Here is a 19,965-nt window from a genome sequence, read left to right as displayed (position 1 = left end):
GCAGTACTTTTTTATAGTCCAAAAGTCAGAGGGGACGTCTCTCAGTGTCCAGTTTATTCTTAGAGAGCGTCCCCTGATGCTTCCAGTCCCTCCGAGGAGGGGGGGGGGGATCTCCTTTCCGCTAAAACCCCTCAGAGAGGCTATAAATAATCTTCCTGAAGTCACCCTGATGCGTAATTAATTTTCAGCGGCAGTTCCATGGTGATGAAGCGCCGCAGTGTTATGACAAGCCCCTCCATCGAAGCCCATCACCTGTTGGACTCACGCTACGCACGTTTTCCCAGCAGTAACCCGAGACTGGGCCCCGATTCCCAGCACGCAGTGGCACCGACGAGACAGCAGGGGGAAAAAATAGACTTTGTGTACGACGGCATGTCTTTATATTTAGGATAGGAAAGTATTTTATGTAATTTTTTTAATAGCTAACAAATTTAGGTACTTGTGAATGACGGCTGCAACGATGCCACCAGTTTTCCTTTTTGTTCCCTGTCCTGAACCTCCTCTGTTCTGTCCTCTCTTGTGAGTTGTGGTGATTCAGGTCCTTGGTGCTGATTGGTGCAACCTGCACACCTGTAATGTCTGCACACCTGCCATCAATCACCTCATTAACCCTGCAATACGCCTCTTCACTCACTCTGCACCAGCTCATCGTCATCACTCACGCTCAAACCTTCCACCGCCTCATTCAACATTGTGAAATAAATCAGCTTTGTTGCACCTTTAACTCGAGTCAGGTTGCACTTTTAGACCCACCAGGTGAATCATAATAGAACGTTTTTTCCGCTAAAAGAAAGATCTTTGTAAACCAGGAACTGCGTGTCTTCAAGCCTTGAAATTCCCAAACTGACTGCTGGAATAAATGCTGACGACTTTACATTTCTTTAGTTTGATTTTTTTGTTGTGACATTGGTTTAGGCTCAAAAACCTGTTGGTTTGGATCAGGAAAAGATCCTGTTTTGGTCTTAAATGCCTGTTTTTGCTGCCACGAACACGGCTGGAAAACGTCCCACGGTCTTTTTTTGGTTTTGTTGCTACAAACGCAACTAAATTGTCCCAAAGTTACCTCAAAATATCCAGTGATGTCACACTTACAAATGTTGAAGCGCCATCTTGAAACTGAAAGCTACAACCGTCAACATTTAAGTCAGGTCAGGTGAACAAGGCAGAAATCAAGTGTGAGAAACTTAAAGAGTTGACAAAAACAGTAATAAAAGCTTTGATTTGATCTCATTACTTGAATCCTTTCAATCAACTGCTTTTACAGTGAATAAGAAACAGTTAAAGCCTGAATACAAGTATTCTTATCAGCTTTATAATAAACTGAACCTGTAGCCTCGAGCAGCGCGTTTCCTGAACGCACCCCACCCTTTCAGATTATTCACAAATGGAAAGCTCTCCACCCTCCAACACACACACACACACACACACACACACACACACACACACACACACACACACACACACACACACACACACACACACACTTCTGCATACATGTTTCCATGACAGCGAGGGCGATGAGAGGAAAAAACTCCAACATACACAGTTTGGAAACTCTTCTCCACAGAGACGACGGGGCAAAGCTTTGTTGTTACAGGTAGTCCAGTGAACCCGTTTGTTGCAGGAAAAAAAAAAAAAAAAAAAAAAACCTGAATCTGAAATCTATAAACAAAAGCCGCTACTGAAAACTGAAGTACTACAATAAATGTCAGCGCAGTCTGGCCCCTGCTGGGAGAGACTACAGCAGCCAGCTTTATGAGAGTGAGACAGAAACAGAAAAAGTAGCGTTGGACCTGGTGTTAATTACAGCTGAGGAGTCAGTGGTCGTGGTCCTGATGGGGGTCGGACACTTAACGAAGCAGGGACTTTTGTTTTTAACATCATCAGGGAATAGGGCACATGCACAGGAAGTGATTCTACATCCTTTCCCAGATTTGAGAAAAGCACATATCCCTCTTACTCCCAGCACAAGGTCTGAACTCTACAAACACGCTATTGATCACGGGAGCCCGAGGCGACAGCAGCGTCGGGATCAATGGCAGGAAAAAAAAAAAAAGGAGCTGTGACATCATTGTTAGTGCGTTCACACAGCCACATGTGTTGAAACGCAGTTTAAACACTTCTCTTTTCTCTCTCTCTCAGACTTTGATGCTGGAAGACAGAGTGTATTGACACGAGCAGCTCTGTCACGATCGATCATTTCAGCTGCAATTTATTTGTGTTTTCTGGGGGGGTTTTTTCAGCGTCTTTCGCTCTTTTTCTTCCTCCTGTTCTCTTGCGCTCCTCACCAGCCTGATTTCTCCCTCCACACCTGTCTTGCATCTCCCTCGTTAGCTCGGCGCTGTTCCCACGATCACCTCCTTCCCTCTTCTTAATGCTTTTCAATTCATCGCCCTCACCTGTGTTCTTTACTCTCCTCACTCCACCTGCACCTCATCCTCTCGTTAGTTTAGTTTGTGTTAAAGTCCAGTAAAGTCTTCAGTGCATCCTTTAGTTCCTGAAGCCCGGCAAGATGGATTTGCAAGATTCGGCACCAAACGATAGCTGGAAACACTGAGAGACCAGCTGATGAAAAAAGAGGAGCATGGATTTATTAGAAACCAAAAACAGAGCTGAAAAGAGTGTGAATATCACACAGACAGGAACAGGACTCAAAATAAATGATTATGTCGCTCCAGAGCTGCTGGTCATATAATTAATCAGTCCTCTGCTAACACTTGGGGTGGACTGAGGCTGACTGGATGACAGTTTTTGGGTGTTCAGGCATGAAACAACAACAAAAAACACATAAAATGTTAAACTAGAAGAGACATCAGGGGAAGACATGCCCCGGTTTTCACAACAATCCATCTAAAAGTTGTTTGTCTGGGATCTATGAATATCTATACCAAACTCTGTGGCAGTTCATACAGTCCGTGTGAAGATATTTTCCCAGAAAAGTTTAAACACTGAGAGATTTCAGACGAGAGCGAAGCCGCCAACTCACCGAGGTCTTCATCCTGAGAGTGCCGCGGGATGTGGAGTGAGAGCGTGAACTGTATTGTCATCGAAAATGTGCAACAACATTATTTTAATGACATAATGTTACCTCATCAGAGGGATATCATCATTCATCCATCAGTCCGTGAACCTCGCCACCTTTTGTCCAGTTAACGTCATCCACTGTTAACTGTTTCCTGCCAACGTTTACCGTATTAAAAATGAGCCAGTGGGTCTAATTTCTCACCGTCAAAGCTTCAGAGGTGGAGATCCCTCTTCCATCAGATACCTCTGATGTGAAGTCACCGCTTTTCTCTCCGCAGGGGGGGGAACATTCACGTGAGGTTACCCACTGGCTGTTGTTTAAGAGGCTGTGTAATCATATAGATATTCTGCCTCCGAGGAAATCTGGGCCCGCAGCCAGCAGCTTAGCTAATGGGATGGTTTTTATTACGGGACTGAAAAAGAATCAAGAACATGTAACAGTAAGGAAAAAAAAGGAAACATCTGCAAGAACAGAAACTACATGCTGCTTTTTTTCTGGCCTTCTTTCTTTCTTTCAGGAACTTCCACAGTGTATATAGCGGTTTTGAGTTGTTTTTGGGGAAGTTGGATGTAGCGATGACGAACATGTCCTTGGGGAGCGGCAGGCAGCGCAGGACGCGACATATTTCATACAGCTGTGGACGCACAGCTGGTTTTCTGGTTGTGCTGGTCGAGTCTCTCTGCTGTGCTGCCATGCTTTTGCTTTCTTTCAGTTTTTTTTTTTCTTTTTTGTTGTTTGTTCTGGCGGTGCCATCGTACACCCAGAGCTCGATGGTGTAATAGAAATCTCCGTGGGCTTTTTTTAAAAATTTTTTTTTTGCACATTCATGATCTCAAACCTTGGACTGCATCGCCACGGATGAATCATATGGAATCATTTTGTTCTGTTATACAAACACAAAAATATGATTCAAGTGGTGTTGATGATGATTTATGGAGTTTTCTACAGCTGTGCCTGTAATACAGAGGAGCAAAGGGGTCACGGAGATGGTTTTAAAGCATCTACACGCTTGTTGAGGACAATAATTCACCTTTTTACAGGAGCTGATGTGCCGCATTATTCCTAGTTCAGGAAGCTTTTGGTCCAGGGCAAGAAATCTCAAGGTTAATCCCGCTTCTTCTTGTCCATTTAAAGGTCCATATGTTGAAAAAAATTGAATATAATCTACTCTTGACTCAATCTGTTGAGTGTCTATCTGTACATACATCTTGTTTTTCCTGCAGCTCTGATTCAGCAGTTTATGAACGGTAGTTTTCCCAGTAAACACATCAACCTCTTCGGCCTCCTTCCTGCTCTGCTGCTGCTGCTCTCAGTGTATCTAATCCTACAGTTTATAATCCGCTGAATCAGATTCAGACCAACCAGAAGAAAAACACAGGCTCCAATACCATTAACACCAGAAGATTATTCGTACAGTTAGGAAATATTACACTAGCTAGATCATTCTTGAGTAATTTGGGGTGTTATTAAAGCAAAAATTGAGGTGGAATCTGCTGTGGGATCCATATTAAGTCATTGCTTCATACTGAGTGAGAACCACTGCTACACAGCATACATTACACTTATTATATACTCGTAAAATAAAAAATAGCTCATATATCTTAAAGACCAGAGACCATAAAAGAGGATGGATTTTCTTTAAGCACCAATTATGTGAAGAAAAAAAAAATGCTCTTACAGATTTATTTCCATTTTCGCTGATGGGCTCAAAGAGAAAGTAAAAGCAGATTTAGGTTCTCAGTTTGACTTTTACTGCGCTCGTCGTTTCCCCCCTTGTCGTTTTGGATCCTCTCTCCCTCCGAGCACACAGAATGAACTTTACGTCGGGATGGTCTGGATTTCCCTCCTCAGTTCAGCCAGCATGTGAGGCAGCGGGACAGACTAGTGAAAATACCATGAGCCGGTTTTATGAATAGTGCCATTTAAAAGGGATTGGTTTCGGTGAAAGGGCCCTAATGATGCCATAGCGCTGGCGTCACACCGAGGGGAAAGAGGCAGCATTCTTTCCAGGCGCTGGAGCTGCACTTTCAGACTGGTCGACTGGAGTGAGGCGGTGTGGCAACTTTCCACCTCGCATACGTCACACCTAATGCCCGGCTGCTCTCCGAGGCTCCGGCCAGTCACAACACTAAACGTCCAGATAAGGCTGGCGATTTCACACATCTGTCAGCGCGCTCTGAGAGGACTGTGGGAGCCGTTCCCCTCCTTAAGATTATGATGTTTTTTTAATGTCTTCTCAAAAATCTTTCCACGGGCTCGGAGCGCCTGGCTCCGTCAGCAGCCCCGACACTATCAGACCCGGCTGAGTTCTTCCGGTCATTGGAGAGGTAGAACAATAGAGAGCCAGAGGCCGGAAAGGTTAAACAGATGATGCATGGCTCTCAGAGCTGCGTGCACCGCTGCCACAATTGTTCCACCGGTTCCAGAGGTAATTTGTTTCTGCATGTTTGTGGTGTTTTGTTTACGTGTGTGTGGGCCCAACTCTCAGACTGTTGGCTGACTCGATGATGGCACACGTTCAAACACAATCGCACCGTGACTGGCACAGAAGAGAAGGGGAATTTTAATCAGGTAACTACGAGTGAGGAGAAGCTTAAAGGGGCACGTCAGACTTCAACTGTTGCACCACAGCAAAGGACGCTGGTTCTGTCAGAGGAGTATTAGAGTATTTGCCTGATCTTGTGAATCCAGCTGGATCCTGGACTTCCCATAATGCAACCAAACAGCAGCAAACATCTTTAAAACTCCCCTGCTGTCAATTTGTCCTCTTAAAGGGATATTCCGGTGTAAGTTTTCCGACCGCTAGCTTATGTAGTTTTAGCAACCTCAGAAATGACCGCATGGTAACAACACACTGCAGTCGACGCCTCCAACCAAGAAACCGCCATCAAAAGCCACAAATAATGCTCAGAACAGCACCAAACTTCAGCAACAGTACAAAAAGGGTCCCAGCACATAGTTCGAGGCATCAAACATCTGCTAGCTTTGCTGGATTTCTATTTTAAAGAGATCACAGCTCACCACTCTCCTGCAGCAGCTAGTTCGTTGTGCGGAAGCCCTGACGAGTCGATTACTGAGTGCAGTTAGAAATGATCAATTCTGTTCTTTTCCCTATCACCTCTCGATAATAACTGTTATAAACTGGAAGGCAAGACACATATGAACTTTGATTGCATTTCCATGGAGTAATAATCACACATTTTCATCCTTGAGCTGCGGAACTCTACTGCACTCGGTAATCGACTCATCAGGGCTTCCCCACAGCGAGCTAGCTGCTGCAGGAGAGTGGTGAGCTGTGTGGTCATGCTAAAACTATGTAAGCTAGCGGTCTGCAAACTTGATCTCTCGAGGAGGGGTCTTACTCAGTGTCACGGTGTGTTAGACCATGGATTAAATTTTCCCCCGGAATATCCCTTTAAAACCTCAACATTTGTGAAAGAAACTTAATGATGTTTGGAACTTCATGTGTAAAATCTGCCCTTTAATAAAACAATATGTATGGCCTCTCTTAAGGTCCAGTGTGTAGGATTTAGTGGCGACATCTAGCTTTGAGGTTGCACATTGCAACCAACTAAATATCCCTCGCCTGGCTACGCAAGGTGCTGAGAAAGTGTTTGGTTTGTCCACGAGTTCCCCCTGAATTATACAAACCAGACCTCTATAAGATATTAGCAACCTTTTGAAGGAACTCTCACAATCACTGATGTGACTTGTTTTTTTTTTTTGTACCAGGGTCATTATCAGCACTTGATTTGCAAAAGCCAGAGGAAGGAAAGTGAACGTCAGCGCAGTGAGCCTGCATCCTGCATCCCACAGCAGAGACCTCGGAGCCGTGTGGGTAACACTGGCAACCGACCGCTCACGAGAAGCCGCTTCTGGCTCGGTCCGGCGGGGAATAAAGGGGAGACACTGTGTCACTTTCCCCCAGCGAGCGACTTCCTGCCATTGAGGAGAAAAGCGAGCAAATATTTTGGCTTCCACAATCAGTTGCTGTACCCGGCAGAAAAGCGAGGGATGTGACTTGATGGTTGTTCTGGGGGAATCGAACCTTTAACTGTCTGTGTTGATATCTATAATCCTGTGACGTGATTTCAGTAACAGCTGCAGTGAATATGTGATAACTGTGACACATTTATCTGTGTGCAGTGAGCATGTTGTGCTCAGGAGGAATGTATTGAGTTTATGCTGCCATCTAGTGGTCTGAGATTGTACTGCAGCCTGCAGACAGTCTTTGTCATGACCTCCAGTGTCAGAATGAGGACAAAGGCTTCACGTTTCACTCAGGATTCACATAATCCCCACAGCTTTAGGTCAATAACATCAGTCTGCAGTTAATTAATGAAATAATAAAATAGATAAAGCTCAGAAATAATAATTAAATTATATTTTTAAACTAGAAACACTGAAATATGAAAAAATATTTGCTTTGGAGCTGATCTCTCCTCAAAATCGTATCACAGAAAACATGCAAGATTTAAAGCTTGCAGTGTTATTGAACTGAGAACAGTGAAATTATAATTATTTTAAATAGATCAGGATAGATCTTGTGAAGCACTGAGAGTCACTGTGTCCATGCCTAGCTAAATCAAGGTCATGGCAAAAGGTCGTAAAAAAAAGGAGGATGCACGGACATCCAAACATAAAACAGTCCAAGGTGAGCAAGACATCACACTGAAACTGTAGTGCTCCAATATCCACTTATTAAATTCAGCGTTTAGCACATTAAATATAATGTATTGTATTAAATATGTGGATGACTTTATGGCAAAAGGTCATCAATAGCAGCACAACCTCTCCAATCATGCAAAATAAAGATTTATTACTTACTAATATCAACACAACACACAGAAAACGCTCTACTTTTTAAAATGAATGTTTTATTGTTCTTTATTTTTGTATAAAAAAAATGTTTTTTGTCCACTTTAGGCAACAGTTAGCATGAGAGTCGCTCTCACAGCTTTTTAGATGAAGAAGTCTAAACGTGTCAGTCTTTTCCAACAATCACACACTCTCCTTTCACACGGAGAAACACACAATCACGTAGTGTAGTGGAGTGGATATGATGCAGTGGTCCCAAACCGAAGTCTATTAGTAGAAAGCCGAGGACAAAAGCGCAACAATAGGCAGCTTGTAATCATCATCACTTCAAAGATGGCACTATGTCAAGGCAAGTCACGCAAACACAAAAGGGCCACAACGATTCTCCAGCCTCACAATAACGACATGAGACTGCTTTGTTAACGTCTGATGGATGAGAGCATCGTTTGTTTTTTTTAATTAAAGGTTTGAAACCACTGCTTTTGGCGCAACTCTTTAAGTAGATTTATATTAAGACGATTAAAGGAAAAAAAAAAAGAAGAAAAAAGGCAAAGAAATACATCAGACGTCTCATACACAGCAGCACGTCCTGTGTTACCGAGAGCAACGGCCGCAAAGTCCTTTTCGGCGGCAACACGGAGGACTGACTTTGTGTAAGAAGCGTCGGCACACTTACGCAGATCGGCATTAATCAGACGTAGTTTAGAAAAAGACATTTAAAGACCAGAAATGTTATACGATTAGCTTTTTTTTTTTTTTGTACATACATACTCGATGACAAAAAACACCTCATCCCAAAAACAAAAACAAAAAGAAAATCGCCACATCGATGATTTGCAGTGCAGTAGCTATTGCGTTCCTACGAGAGGCTCTCTGACACGTCGTACATCAGTCATCGAGAAACTTCTCCTCGAAATCAGACTCCTCATGATGGCGGGGAGAAAGATCGGTGAATTGTAAATCTATAACATCAGCACCTTTTTTTTTTTTTTTTTTTTTAATTTCAGGAATAAAATATGTATCCTCACTAATATACTCCCTCCCCCCCATTATTATTTCATAATAATACAGCACATACACATGTGCATGCACGACTCTCTCTCACACACACACACACACACACAGATGTAAAATAGGCACACACACACACACACACACACACACTGTACAGATTGAACATAAAATATACAAAATCCATGTCGTTGTCAATCTGCTTCATAAATTAGTAACATCACATCGTTTCGTAGAACAAATCTCTCGCTTTGACTCTTTGAGTGTCACTGTCACCGATCCACAATCACCTCCCCTCCCATCATGGTTTGACTCGTTAAAGGGGCTATATGTAAGATTCTTTTAATTTAAACCTACAAAATAACAGTGTTGCCGCTCTGTCAAAGATCTCGTGTTGCACAGGTGGCTACAGGAGCTAGCATGCTAACCATGTAGCATCATGTAGATCTACAGACGCTTGTGTAGAGCTGCTGCTAATGCTAACATATAGTTAATGCTAACATGTAGTTAATGAAGCTGCGATGACGATGGTGACAGCGGTTTTGTATTTTTTGAGTTTTTGGAGTGTGTCCTCTCTGAGTTACCGTACGATGAGATATACGCTGCCGATCAGTCTGGTAGAGTGCGAGGGATTCCAAGAGATATTTCAGAAATTAAACCTCCATTCTTGAGTATGTTGTGACATCTAGAGCTGCTGTAAACATGAGCGCACTGAGCTGCTGTAAACTGTAAAAAAATCTTTTTCTCCCCCACATGTCCTTTGAGGGGACGCCTTTTAAATCACAACGTTAGGATGGAACAGGATTCAGTAGTCCATGACTGTCAGATGGTGCCGGCGGACGATGACAGAAAAGAGCTATTGAGCATTTCCTTGTTTCTCACATGAGGGGTGGACGCAGGTGAACAATTCTTACATATAGCACCTTTTTTAAAAAAGAGGAGGAGGATTGTGAAGATCTGGCATTTCATCGTGACAGGACACGACCGACCACATGGCGTTTCACTGCAGCCGTGTGAAGAAATAACACTTCTTTCATTCATAAGAAGAAAAAAAAAAAACAAGGACTGCGAGGACTTCAAACCAACAGCATCTAAACCACAAACAGACACATTACTCAGAGAAATAATAAGTAATATCATAGGCATTGTAACTACAGGTAAACTAGGAGTTTTTCGTTTGTTTGTTGACAAATCGACTGCATCTGCACGAGCAGCCCAAGATGAGCAGGAGCAACAACTAAGGCCAGAGCTGATCTGCTGATCTGCTGCTCAGTGTTGGTTTACCTTCATCACAGCAGAGCCGCAACACTCGCTGCGCTCGGCTCACAATGTGCATACAGATCAAGTAAGCAGCGACCTCGGCTCTGCGGTGCACTCCGCAAACGCATATACAGTACACAAAAACAAGTATTTCCAGGATTATTAGGTCTATCTTCGGCGGAGGGTACGATCGGAGGCCTTTCATTTGGCATTTGGCTTACAGCACACACACACGCGTGTGCCGTCGTGGAAAGTGAGCCGACGAGCATCTAAATACGCCGGCATCTCGCGCACTGCAAAACAATTTGTGTTTAGTGTTGATAGCTTAATACATCACCAAACAAAAGGCTTATGTCAGCATTCACACATTGTGTTTTTTTCTGTTTGCTGCGCTGGAAATTAACAAAGCACTACTTGCTGCACTTTCTCATCGACAAATGACGCCTACACACACAAGTGTTGTTATGTTTTCCATTAAGGCCGCGTTCATCACCCCCAGCAGAATTACGTACAACGTTGCCCTGTAACTGCATCCACATTACTTCCGGGGAGTGATCTGTATGTGCTCTCAGCACCCCCAGCCCTTCTTCTTCTTCATGTATCATACTACTCAAGCTCGTTCTCCACATTATTCAACGACAGCCACTACAAGAGATTGCAACCTGTAATCATTCTTGATGATAGCGGTAATAATAATGTGAAACATGTAATTTTTTTTTTTTTTTCCATCTTAGATGAAGCTATTGTGCAAAACATCTGCAGAGAAGCTAGAACTAAACTTCAGGAGGCAGTGGATCGACTTCTCCCTCCAGGCAGGACCCCCGGTGGCACTGATCCTCGGGGAGACTCGAGGGCCTCTCCTCCTCCTCCTCCTCTTCCTCCTCCTCCTCTTCCTCCTCCTCCTCGACACCCACACGATCCTCTGAGCGCAGAATCACACTGGACGAAGGCTTGCCCGAGCTCTGCCTGCAGGTGATCTCTTCAGGCTTATCAACCTTCGACTCGTCTCCTCCTTCTTGTTTCCTCTCCAAACACTCGCCCCCTCCTGAATCTCTCACCTCCTCCTGCTCTGCCTCCTCCGCCCGCGGCAGGGTCTCAAAGGCTCCAGGCTCTATGGGACTGAGCTGATAGTAGAGCAGAGAAGTGGAGTCTTTGAGGAGGTCAGAGGGGCTCTCCTCCTGGTTGTCAGTGATGCAGAGCACCGTGGCCCCCGTGGGGAACGGCCCCTGCAGGAGGACCTGCTCCACGCCCGGCACCTCCGCCTGCTCCCCTCCCAAGCCGCCGGGCATGAGGCAGAGAGGCTGCTCCGTGAGACCTCCGGCGCCCAGCTCCTGCTGCACCGCCTCCCCCTCGGCCTCCTCCCTCTCCCTCCTCTCCTGCTCCTCCGCGCTCTGCAGGTGCAGAACAGCCGTCTCGTTCTCTCGCTCCAGAATGTCCTGCTCTGCCAGGAGATCCTGCACCACCACCGTCTGCACCTCGCTCTCCTCCAGCTCAGAGTCCAGGCCAGCCACCGAGGACACGTCCGGAGAGGTGGGGCAGGTGGACGAGGGCGAGGACAGCGGGTCGGATTCAGAAAACTGGTCCCCGTTCCCTTGTATCAGCATCCTCCTCTTCTCCAGGTCCAGCTTCATGATGGTGTGCAGGTAGTGCGTTCGGACACGTAGAGGGTTGAACTCGATGCGACCCGCCACGTTGCCGCAGCCGTCCCGAGAGCAGCCGCACGGGAACGACATTCTGTCCACCTGCGGAGGAACAAAGAGGATCTCAGCGCCAGTTTTATTTTACCTGAACGGGAAACAAGTCGAGTAAACGATCAGAATATCCTGATCTATTTACATAAGTGTTACATTATGAGTTACGTAAGAGTTTGTTGTGGAAAAGCACAAAGACAGATGACACACATGCCGAGATAAGATGAAAAATCACGGCAACCAAGACAGTGCCTGGTTACGGCGTAACAAGTCGGCTGGAGATGAGAGTTGTATTTCCTCCTAACGAGAGAAAATAGAACCAGGAAAGATAAAGATGATTTATGAAGCTAAACACTACAAACATTACCAATAATGAAGCTACATGAACGATTATTTCCACAGTCCAGGTCTATAAAACATTGAAAATGGTACAAGAAAAAAGAAAAGACAAAAAAATCTCTCACGTTTATGAGAAGTCTGAACATCTGAAACATCAAATTTTTGATATTTTTACTTGAAAAATGTCTTCAACTATAAATCCACTGTCAAAACATTTGCTAATAGCTGTTTAACAGCTCATCACTAAATGTTTAAAGGACCTATCGCAGCTCTAAATAATACAGATTATATGATACCTTTCTTTCTGAGCGAGCAAATCATAAATATCTTTGCTTTTGTTTATTGGAAAGGAAAAAGGATTTTAACATTATTAATTTTTGATCATCATGTTTGATTTCAGTAAATAGATGAGAGAGAGAGAGAGAGACGGGGGAAATAAATGACGGTATAATGACTGATTCCCGCGCTGCTTCATCATTCTGCTGATTTTACAGCATCGATCAATAAAACAAACATTTCATTTCAACCTCAGTGTTTTGTTCGCTTTCATTTTTCAAACAATGAGTCGCGTCTCAGTGGAACAATGGAAGCTGTCACACGCTGCAGGCCTGGATACCGACTGAAACTTTGTTTGACAATAAAATCAAATCATTCCACAGAACATTCAATATTTGTGTGTTAAACGAAATAAAGCAACCTTTTTCACAGCAGGTGTCTTGACTTGTCACAGCAGGAGAACCGCAGGCCGTACTGATAACGTTAATTAGTGCTCTTTTCTATTAAAGTGATCCAGTAAGATCGTTACAGTGTGACAGTGAGGCTGCATGCACGATGCTGAAGCAGCTAAATGGAGTTCATCATTCATTTTTATGATTTACAGTTTGTTCCTCCAACTGTGACACGTAAAAAAGATTTTTTTTAAAAACCTGTGGGAGAATGAACGGCACATATTACTGAGTATATTAGTGAAATGACTCAGTTTGATAAAGAGGGCACTCGTTTTGATGAACAGAGTCATTCGAGTCTCAGCGACCTTCTTCCTGCACACAGGCGAGCCAGCACCTCTCACCTGGCACTTGATGCCGGCCTGGCTGCAGCCACAGTGGCGAGGGTCGCAGTACAGGCGGCAGTCGCAGCCGCACTCCTCCCGCGAGAGCCGGATGGTTCTGAGCTCGGCCTTCTCGCGCGCGTCGATGCGGGCGATGCCGGAGGCTCGCAGCAGGGCCCGGCGCCGCTTCGTGGGCAGCGGCTGGAGGAAGAAGCAGTCGTCCACCTCCACCCCGTCCACGTCGAGGTCCTCGTCCGATACGTCCTCCAGAGTCAGCAGGTCGGCCTGGGCGCACTCCACCGTGCCGTTCCTCGTCAGCTGTGGACGACAATTAGTGGAGAACTGAGACTGAAACTGATGAATCGATTATTAAAATAGTCGGCGAACTAATCGCTAAATCATCGGATACCAAACTACTGATCTGACCTTCATCTTGCGGGCGTTGAGCTTCTCTTGGCGCAGGTGCTGGCGTAACGTGTGCCGGTGGCTCGTCTCCTGCTCTCTGGCGAACTCTCCCAGCGTGTAGTGCCTGATGGAGGAGTGATGGCGGGCCATGCCCAGGGAGCTGCCCCCCTGGCTGGGCACGCTGGTGAATCCCTGCCGCCGGGGGAAGTAATACACCGTCACCACATCGAACCGTACCCGCTTGCCCCCCGGTGACGGCTTGTGGTGTCTGAGGATGGAGGTGGCTGAAGAGAAGGGACAAAGGTGGAAACGTTTGGGATGTTGAGACACAAAGACTTGTAATAAACTCTGAGTGGTTGTAACATGCGTCTCCCGTCGGCGCTCACGGGTAAATGCAGTGCTAGAAGGGGGGTTGAGGCTGTCACAGCTGTCCGCGCTGTCACTGCTGGAGATGTCATCGTCTGAGTCCTTCGGTGTAGAGAATGGAGAGCTGTTGTCCACCTCTTCATATCGTCGTTTGAGGCTGAGGGACGAACCTGCCTCCATGGAAACTGGGAGTCTGGGGGCACAGAGCAGCAACGCGTGAGGCCACGAACGCAGACGACACCAGAAAATGTGAACAAAGAGATGTGCAAGAGTGGAGTATCATCAAAATCCCGTTAATCATCTCAGGAAACTGTTAGATTTATCAATTAATGGATTCTTGGTGCTATAAACCTCTTTAGTCCTAACTGAAGGAACAGTTCACCTGAAAACTGAATGGAATTTCAGGTTTCGTAGTCCCAAAAAACATTTCTGGAGCTTCACAGCAGAGCAGTGTTGCAGCGTCCTCCTGAAAAACAACTGACGGGGACTTGATTTTAAAAGTGAAAATACACAAAATGGCTCCATAAAACTCGTCCACGTCTCCCGAAGCTCTGAGGTCCAGAAGTAATTTGAAAACTCTGATAGGCAATCAAGCTCAATTACACAGATTTCAGCTTGAAAACGGGTGTAAATAACGTCACGGAGCCATTTCCTGTTTGTTTGTTTACATTTTAAACTTTACTTCAGCTGTTTAGCAGAATGCTCACCCGACTTTCCATCCGTGTGGAATCAAACACTCATTTTTCTGGGTTAACTGATCCCTTTAATTGACGAGCAGCAGGGTGGACGATCACTGGTGTGTTCGTTAATTGAAGAAGACAAAAACGCTCCCGCTTGTAACCGAGCGGGATCGCTCCGTATCAAACGGTTCCTGTGCGAGGTCGAGCACAGGAACCAAACAGTGACATCAGCTGTTTGTACCTGTCTCCTTTCATTTGTATTCCAGCTCCATCACTCCCTCCCTCCCTCCCTCCCTCCCTCATCTCGCATGAAATCCTACTTTGAAATCATCAAGTCCAGAAAACGTCACCATGGCAACTAGGCAAGCACAGTTTATGCGTGCAGCCTTGAAAGCGAGGGATCTCTGTGGCTCCTTCGCTCCACTTTTCTACCAGTTCTGACACAAGCAGAGCAGCGGGGGATCAATACCGAGTGCATCTGAACGCTGGAGCTGATCAAAAACGAAACCCCCAACAGGAGAAGGTCGAACAAGGTGAAGGAGAGCGAACTGAACGTACAGCGTTATGCTCTCTATGGATTTACGGTCAGACTGCATCTCGTAAAGTTTCATATCCTCCAAAACACGATCCAAATCAATGAATACTGACTGCATGAAGACAATATCTGTACCTCAGGCTTAATGTATTGGTATTCCCCGTGAATAAGGTATTCTCAGAGGTGATCAATAGTTTGCAACTCTACAACTGTGCGAGTCAAATGTTTAACCAGGCCTCGTGCAACCAGCGTTCCTACATGTGACGGCGCTAAATGAGCCATTATTTCAGTTTCTCACGGCTTTAAAAAGCTCTAATATGAAACATTTCGTCGGTCCTGAAGCTACAGAGAGGTGATGTAACGATGATGTCATATGAAGACAAATGCTGGAGCTGCTGTGTGGATTGTGAATAATGAAACAACTCCAAATTTTACTGCTGCGCACGGACTCCTTAAATGAGATGTAGTATCTTAGATGTGAACTACAGCTGCAGGCTGGGAAACTAATCCAGGACTTCAATGTGCGAAATGATGCTGCAGAAGTTTGTTTGTGCAAAAATCAGCGATCGACACATGTAATTTTTTTTGTCAGTGCCGATACCGATTATCAGAAATCAAGGAGGATGTTGAAAATATTCACATTGAAGAAGCTGGAATCAGAAAACTAGCCGACAATTAATCCATCAACTGTTTAATCATCAAGGAAATTATTGGTTTCAAACTATATTCAAAACCAAACCAGCTGCAGTAGATATCAGATCCTTAGCCTCAAAATCTTGATTAGCGAGCAACGGACTGTAATTAACGTCGGTTCACTCAGTTTTGAAGTAATTAAAGGTGCATTATGTAGTTTTGGGAAATTTTAATCAGCAGAGAAAAATCCTCACTGACTGATTTTTAAATGCCCAAACAAACTAAACTCATCATGTTAATAAATAAACTTAATAAACACACTGACCTTGAAGAACAACACAACTTCATACTGTCTTAATTTGTTTAAATGTGGCGGACCCCGCCACCCTTCTAGCTTCAATCACTGTTCTTGATCTTGTTTTTTTCTCTGAGAACAACTTGTTTACTCAGTTATGGAAAAAATAAATATTTCTGAGTTTGTGTAATTACCTCATTAATATTGCTGAGTTTGAACTTATTCTCTGAAACTACACACTGATTAATTTATGTATTTATTTAGTTTATGGTGATTTATTTGATAATTTTGCAGACTCTTTGCAGATTGTTCATGACGTGTAACCAATCAGATAAGTGTTTCAGACGGGACTACATCAGAGCCGACGGTGCAGCGTGTAGTTTTATAAAATATTATAATCGCTGAAATCAAACCCACAAACTCACAATCTAATGTGGATTTGCTCTTTATGCAGTGATGTTTTAACCTAACTGAGCACATGTGAACAGGCTGTGAGGAACAAGCACACGTCTGAAAGGGACAATATGTAAAAAAATTCAGGCGTAAACTTAAAAATATCAACGTCAACGTTCGTCTTGCAGAGATATCCACTAAAGTTAGCATGCTAACCAGCTAGCCCTGACCTGTGCATCTTGTCACAGTGTTGGAGGCGGAGCTCGACTTCACTGCTACGATCTTCTGTGTTTTACAGCTAACAGAGCGTGCTAGCTTCCGCATTTAGCGCCCCGCTAACTTAAACGGGGATAAGATCATTTAATTGTGCTGCTCGTCTTGACTTTCTGAATTGTAATGGCTATAATTTTATCCAGCTGCTCCTTTTCACCATGTGAGCTTGTGAGGAAACAGGTCTTTTTGGGCCGCAGCGCATCACGTGACGGTGTAATTACACGGTTTGGTGTCTTCAGAGCCTGAGGGGGGGGCGGTGGGCTCGACACTGTAAACACTGAACCCCTCCCTGGCTGCACGGCTGACTGAGCTAACGAGCTAACGGCAGCTACAGTTAGCGGCGCTTCAGTCTTACATACGGCCCCTTTAAACGTCCCGTGATGAAGCTGCAGGTGTGGTTCGCTCCACCTGGAGGGACTCCGGTGTGTAAATGGGGCAAAACACAAGAGCAGAGGCTGAAATCTTGGTTAGTATGAAAACGAGCCCGCTGTCCCGCTTTAAGCCCAGTCAGGATACAGTCCAGGTTACAGACTTACCTGCAGGTTACATGCAGTGTGTGTGTGTGTGTGTGTGTGTGTGTGTGTGTGCAAGGATGTATTTGTTTTAACTGTGTGTGCATGCAGCAGCTGATCAGACTGTGTGTGTGTGTGTGTGTGTGTGTGTGTGTGTGTGTGGAGGCTGGATTTTATCAGTCTGACAGGCAAAGACTCGACCTCTCTCTCTCTCTCTCTCTCTCTCTTCCTCTAGCTCTACCCATTTTTCACACACACACTCACTCACACACACACACACAATGGCAAGCCGCCCGGTAATGAAACTAAACCCTCTTACCTGAGGCAGAAACAGGGACCCTTATTCCAACCAGCTCGCAGGTCTGTCTCCAGCGTGAGCTGCACATCAAATCTCTGATCGACCTTCTCCTTTTTTTTCTTTCTTTCTTTCTTTCTCTCTCTCTTATTTTTTCCTTTTTTGGTGCCAAAACCCTGAAGAAGAAAAAACACACTTTGCACTCGCACTACGGCAACCCGAAGTGATCTGGCTTGAGAAAGCTTTGCGTGACTGTCAATTTTTTTTTTTTATTTTTTTTTTTAGTGTGTAGTAGTGAAATCTGAGGCTCACTTCACTTCAGGGCTCCATGCTCATTGTTCTGCACAGATCTGAGTGTTGGACCTGCAGGGTTTTGTTTTGTTTTTTGTTCCTGGAAACGTTGCATGCCTCTCTGTCTCTGTCTCTGTCTCTGTCTGTCCTGTCTTGTCTCTTATCTATTTAAAGGGCAGACAGCAGAAACAGGGACGTCATTGTGTTCACTTGGTTTCTCTCTCCCCCCCCAACAACACATGAATAATGTAGAATTTTAAAAAAAAAGAAAGAAAGAAAGAAAGAAAAAGCAGCAGCCTCTAAAATGTCTTATCTTCCTGCAGGAAGCCTTCATCAACTGCTTGCGATGGAGAGAAATCCGCTGACATCTGTGCTGGTTTTATCCCTTTCTGTCTTTCTCGGCGGGGCGGGTTCGGTTCGGCTGCTTTTCTTTCAGCCTCGCTTGTCTTCTCGCTTTGACGCGGGTCGGGTTTTTTTGTTTGGTGGTGGTTCGGTGTCAGAATGTTGTAAATGGACCGAGAGAGAGAGAGAGAGAGAGAGAGAGAGAACGCCTTTTCCTTCCCCCCGGTTCGCCCCGGCCCCGGTTGTTACAATGTAACAATGGAGGAAGAAATTCTTCCCTGTAGCCGTATATATACTTATTGTGACATCACAGGCATGCTTTGCGCCGGGGCATGCTGGGAAATGAAGTGATTTTTCTCAAATGTGCTGTTTTTTTTGGGGGGGGGGCTTCTTTGTTCACATTGAGCAGAAGCGAAGCACACGGGAACAATTTGACAGAATTAACGCGCAGATGTTTTAATATCAACACAAACCTGCATCTTATATTTTTTTATTATCATTATTATTATTATTATTATTATTATTAATGTGTCTTGTTAAAGCTGCAGTTTCCATGGCAACAAAATGACTGTGCAAGTCTGTCATAAGCCTGCACATCTGTCCAGCAAAAGGTACAAAAAAAAAAAAAAAAGCCACTGGTTTAATAAGAAGTGATGAAACATCCACTGCGATGATTAATACACGTTTTCTTTCATTTTTGCAATGACTGTAAGTGGGAATAGGACGATATGAAGATGTTATGTCGGGATTAAGCCGGACAGCATAATCACAATTCACGATATTAACCCGATAATCAAGAAAATAAACTTGTAACTCTTAATATGGCAGTAAAATATACTGAAATCTCCTCACATTTTGTTCCGATTGTGAACAGTTTGTTTATGTTTTGTCACGAAAATCACAGAATGAAGATTTTTCTCCTCTCTTAAAATGTCTTCTTCAAAACTACATAGTGCACCTTTAATTTACCGATATCGGTAATGGCTCCAATAATCAGTCGATCCCTCGGAAAATCTTGTTTCTTAATAGGAACGGGACGATATGAAAATGTTATGTCACGATTAAACCGGCCAAATTTATTGCAGGTCACGATATCGTCCCAATAATCAACAAAATAAGCTTGAAACTAAAACATCCTGTTTATTCACATTAAAAACATGTAGTTTCAGGTAAAAAGTCACCAAACTCAAATATTATTTACTCATATTGGATATAAAATGTCTTTACGTCATTATTGTATCCTGTGTGAAATATTTGTGTGAAACAGCATCATAACTTTCATGTGAATTGTTGATTCATAGCCTGCAAGTGGACATTTGAAATTCCCATGAAGCACAGAGGTATACACACTAAAATATTCATCGAATTCTCTTGTTTTTTGGGTAAAAATACTCTTTAAAGCTACTAAAGTAACTACAAAGTACCGTACCACCAGACCGCAGAGCAGCTTCTTCCCTTCAGGCTGTGAGGCTCCTCAGCTCATCCTCAGCACTCCGACGTAACAAAAAACATTTTACTTTAAGTCTAATCCAACCTTGTAAAGTCAGCATATACGACCCAGCGGCATTGAGAACAACTATTCCACAGATGCAGCCAGTCCTCTCCCTGAAAGTCCCATTTGCCTATGCAAAAAAGGGATCAGTATTCAAACGAGACCGTTTCATAATCAGATAAAAGTTCCTTGTTGTTAGTTTGAATTTGCAAGATCACAAATTATTAGTTATGTCTTAAACTAAGACACTTTGTGCAAGAA

General features: G+C 44.2%; 1 protein-coding gene across 6 annotated transcripts; it reads right to left on the bottom strand.

Moving 5' to 3' along the window:
* Positions 1 to 7,882: 7,882 nt before the first annotated feature.
* On the bottom strand, positions 7,883 to 18,478 carry csrnp2 (cysteine-serine-rich nuclear protein 2). Of its 6 annotated transcripts, none has more exons than XM_037104034.1 (6): positions 17,892 to 18,478; positions 17,604 to 17,755; positions 13,984 to 14,156; positions 13,619 to 13,881; positions 13,214 to 13,510; positions 7,883 to 11,856 (listed from the first exon to the last, which is right to left on the bottom strand). In XM_037104034.1, the coding sequence occupies exons 3-6, from the start codon at positions 14,141 to 14,143 to the stop codon at positions 10,888 to 10,890; spliced, it is 1,689 nt and encodes a 562-aa protein (XP_036959929.1). In that variant the 5' UTR covers positions 14,144 to 14,156; positions 17,604 to 17,755; positions 17,892 to 18,478; the 3' UTR covers positions 7,883 to 10,887. The 6 variants fall into 6 exon arrangements, with proteins under 6 accessions (XP_036959929.1, XP_036959927.1, XP_036959931.1 ...); XM_037104032.1 differs by lacking the exons at positions 17,604 to 17,755; positions 17,892 to 18,478 and adding exons at positions 14,346 to 14,440; positions 14,671 to 14,909; XM_037104036.1 differs by lacking the exons at positions 17,604 to 17,755; positions 17,892 to 18,478 and adding exons at positions 14,346 to 14,429; positions 14,671 to 14,686.
* Between the last annotated feature and the right edge of the window lie 1,487 nt (positions 18,479 to 19,965).

Source organism: Acanthopagrus latus, chromosome 7 (assembly GCF_904848185.1).
Source record: "Acanthopagrus latus isolate v.2019 chromosome 7, fAcaLat1.1, whole genome shotgun sequence".
NCBI lineage: Eukaryota > Metazoa > Chordata > Actinopteri > Spariformes > Sparidae > Acanthopagrus > Acanthopagrus latus.
The sequence above is the reverse complement of the archived record's forward strand: the minus strand, read 5'-3'. Positions and strand labels throughout refer to the sequence as shown.

Coding starts and splice junctions, on each gene's coding strand:
- csrnp2 (XM_037104031.1), bottom strand. CDS start 14,488: ATGGAGCCATTTTGTGTATTTTCACTTTTAAAATCAAGTCCCCGTCAG. Junction 14,157..14,345: donor AAATTCCATTCAGTTTTCAG/GTGAACTGTTCC, acceptor CTGTGCCCCCAG/ACTCCCAGTTTCCATGGAGG. Junction 13,882..13,983: donor TTCTAGCACTGCATTTACCC/GTGAGCGCCGAC, acceptor CCTTCTCTTCAG/CCACCTCCATCCTCAGACAC.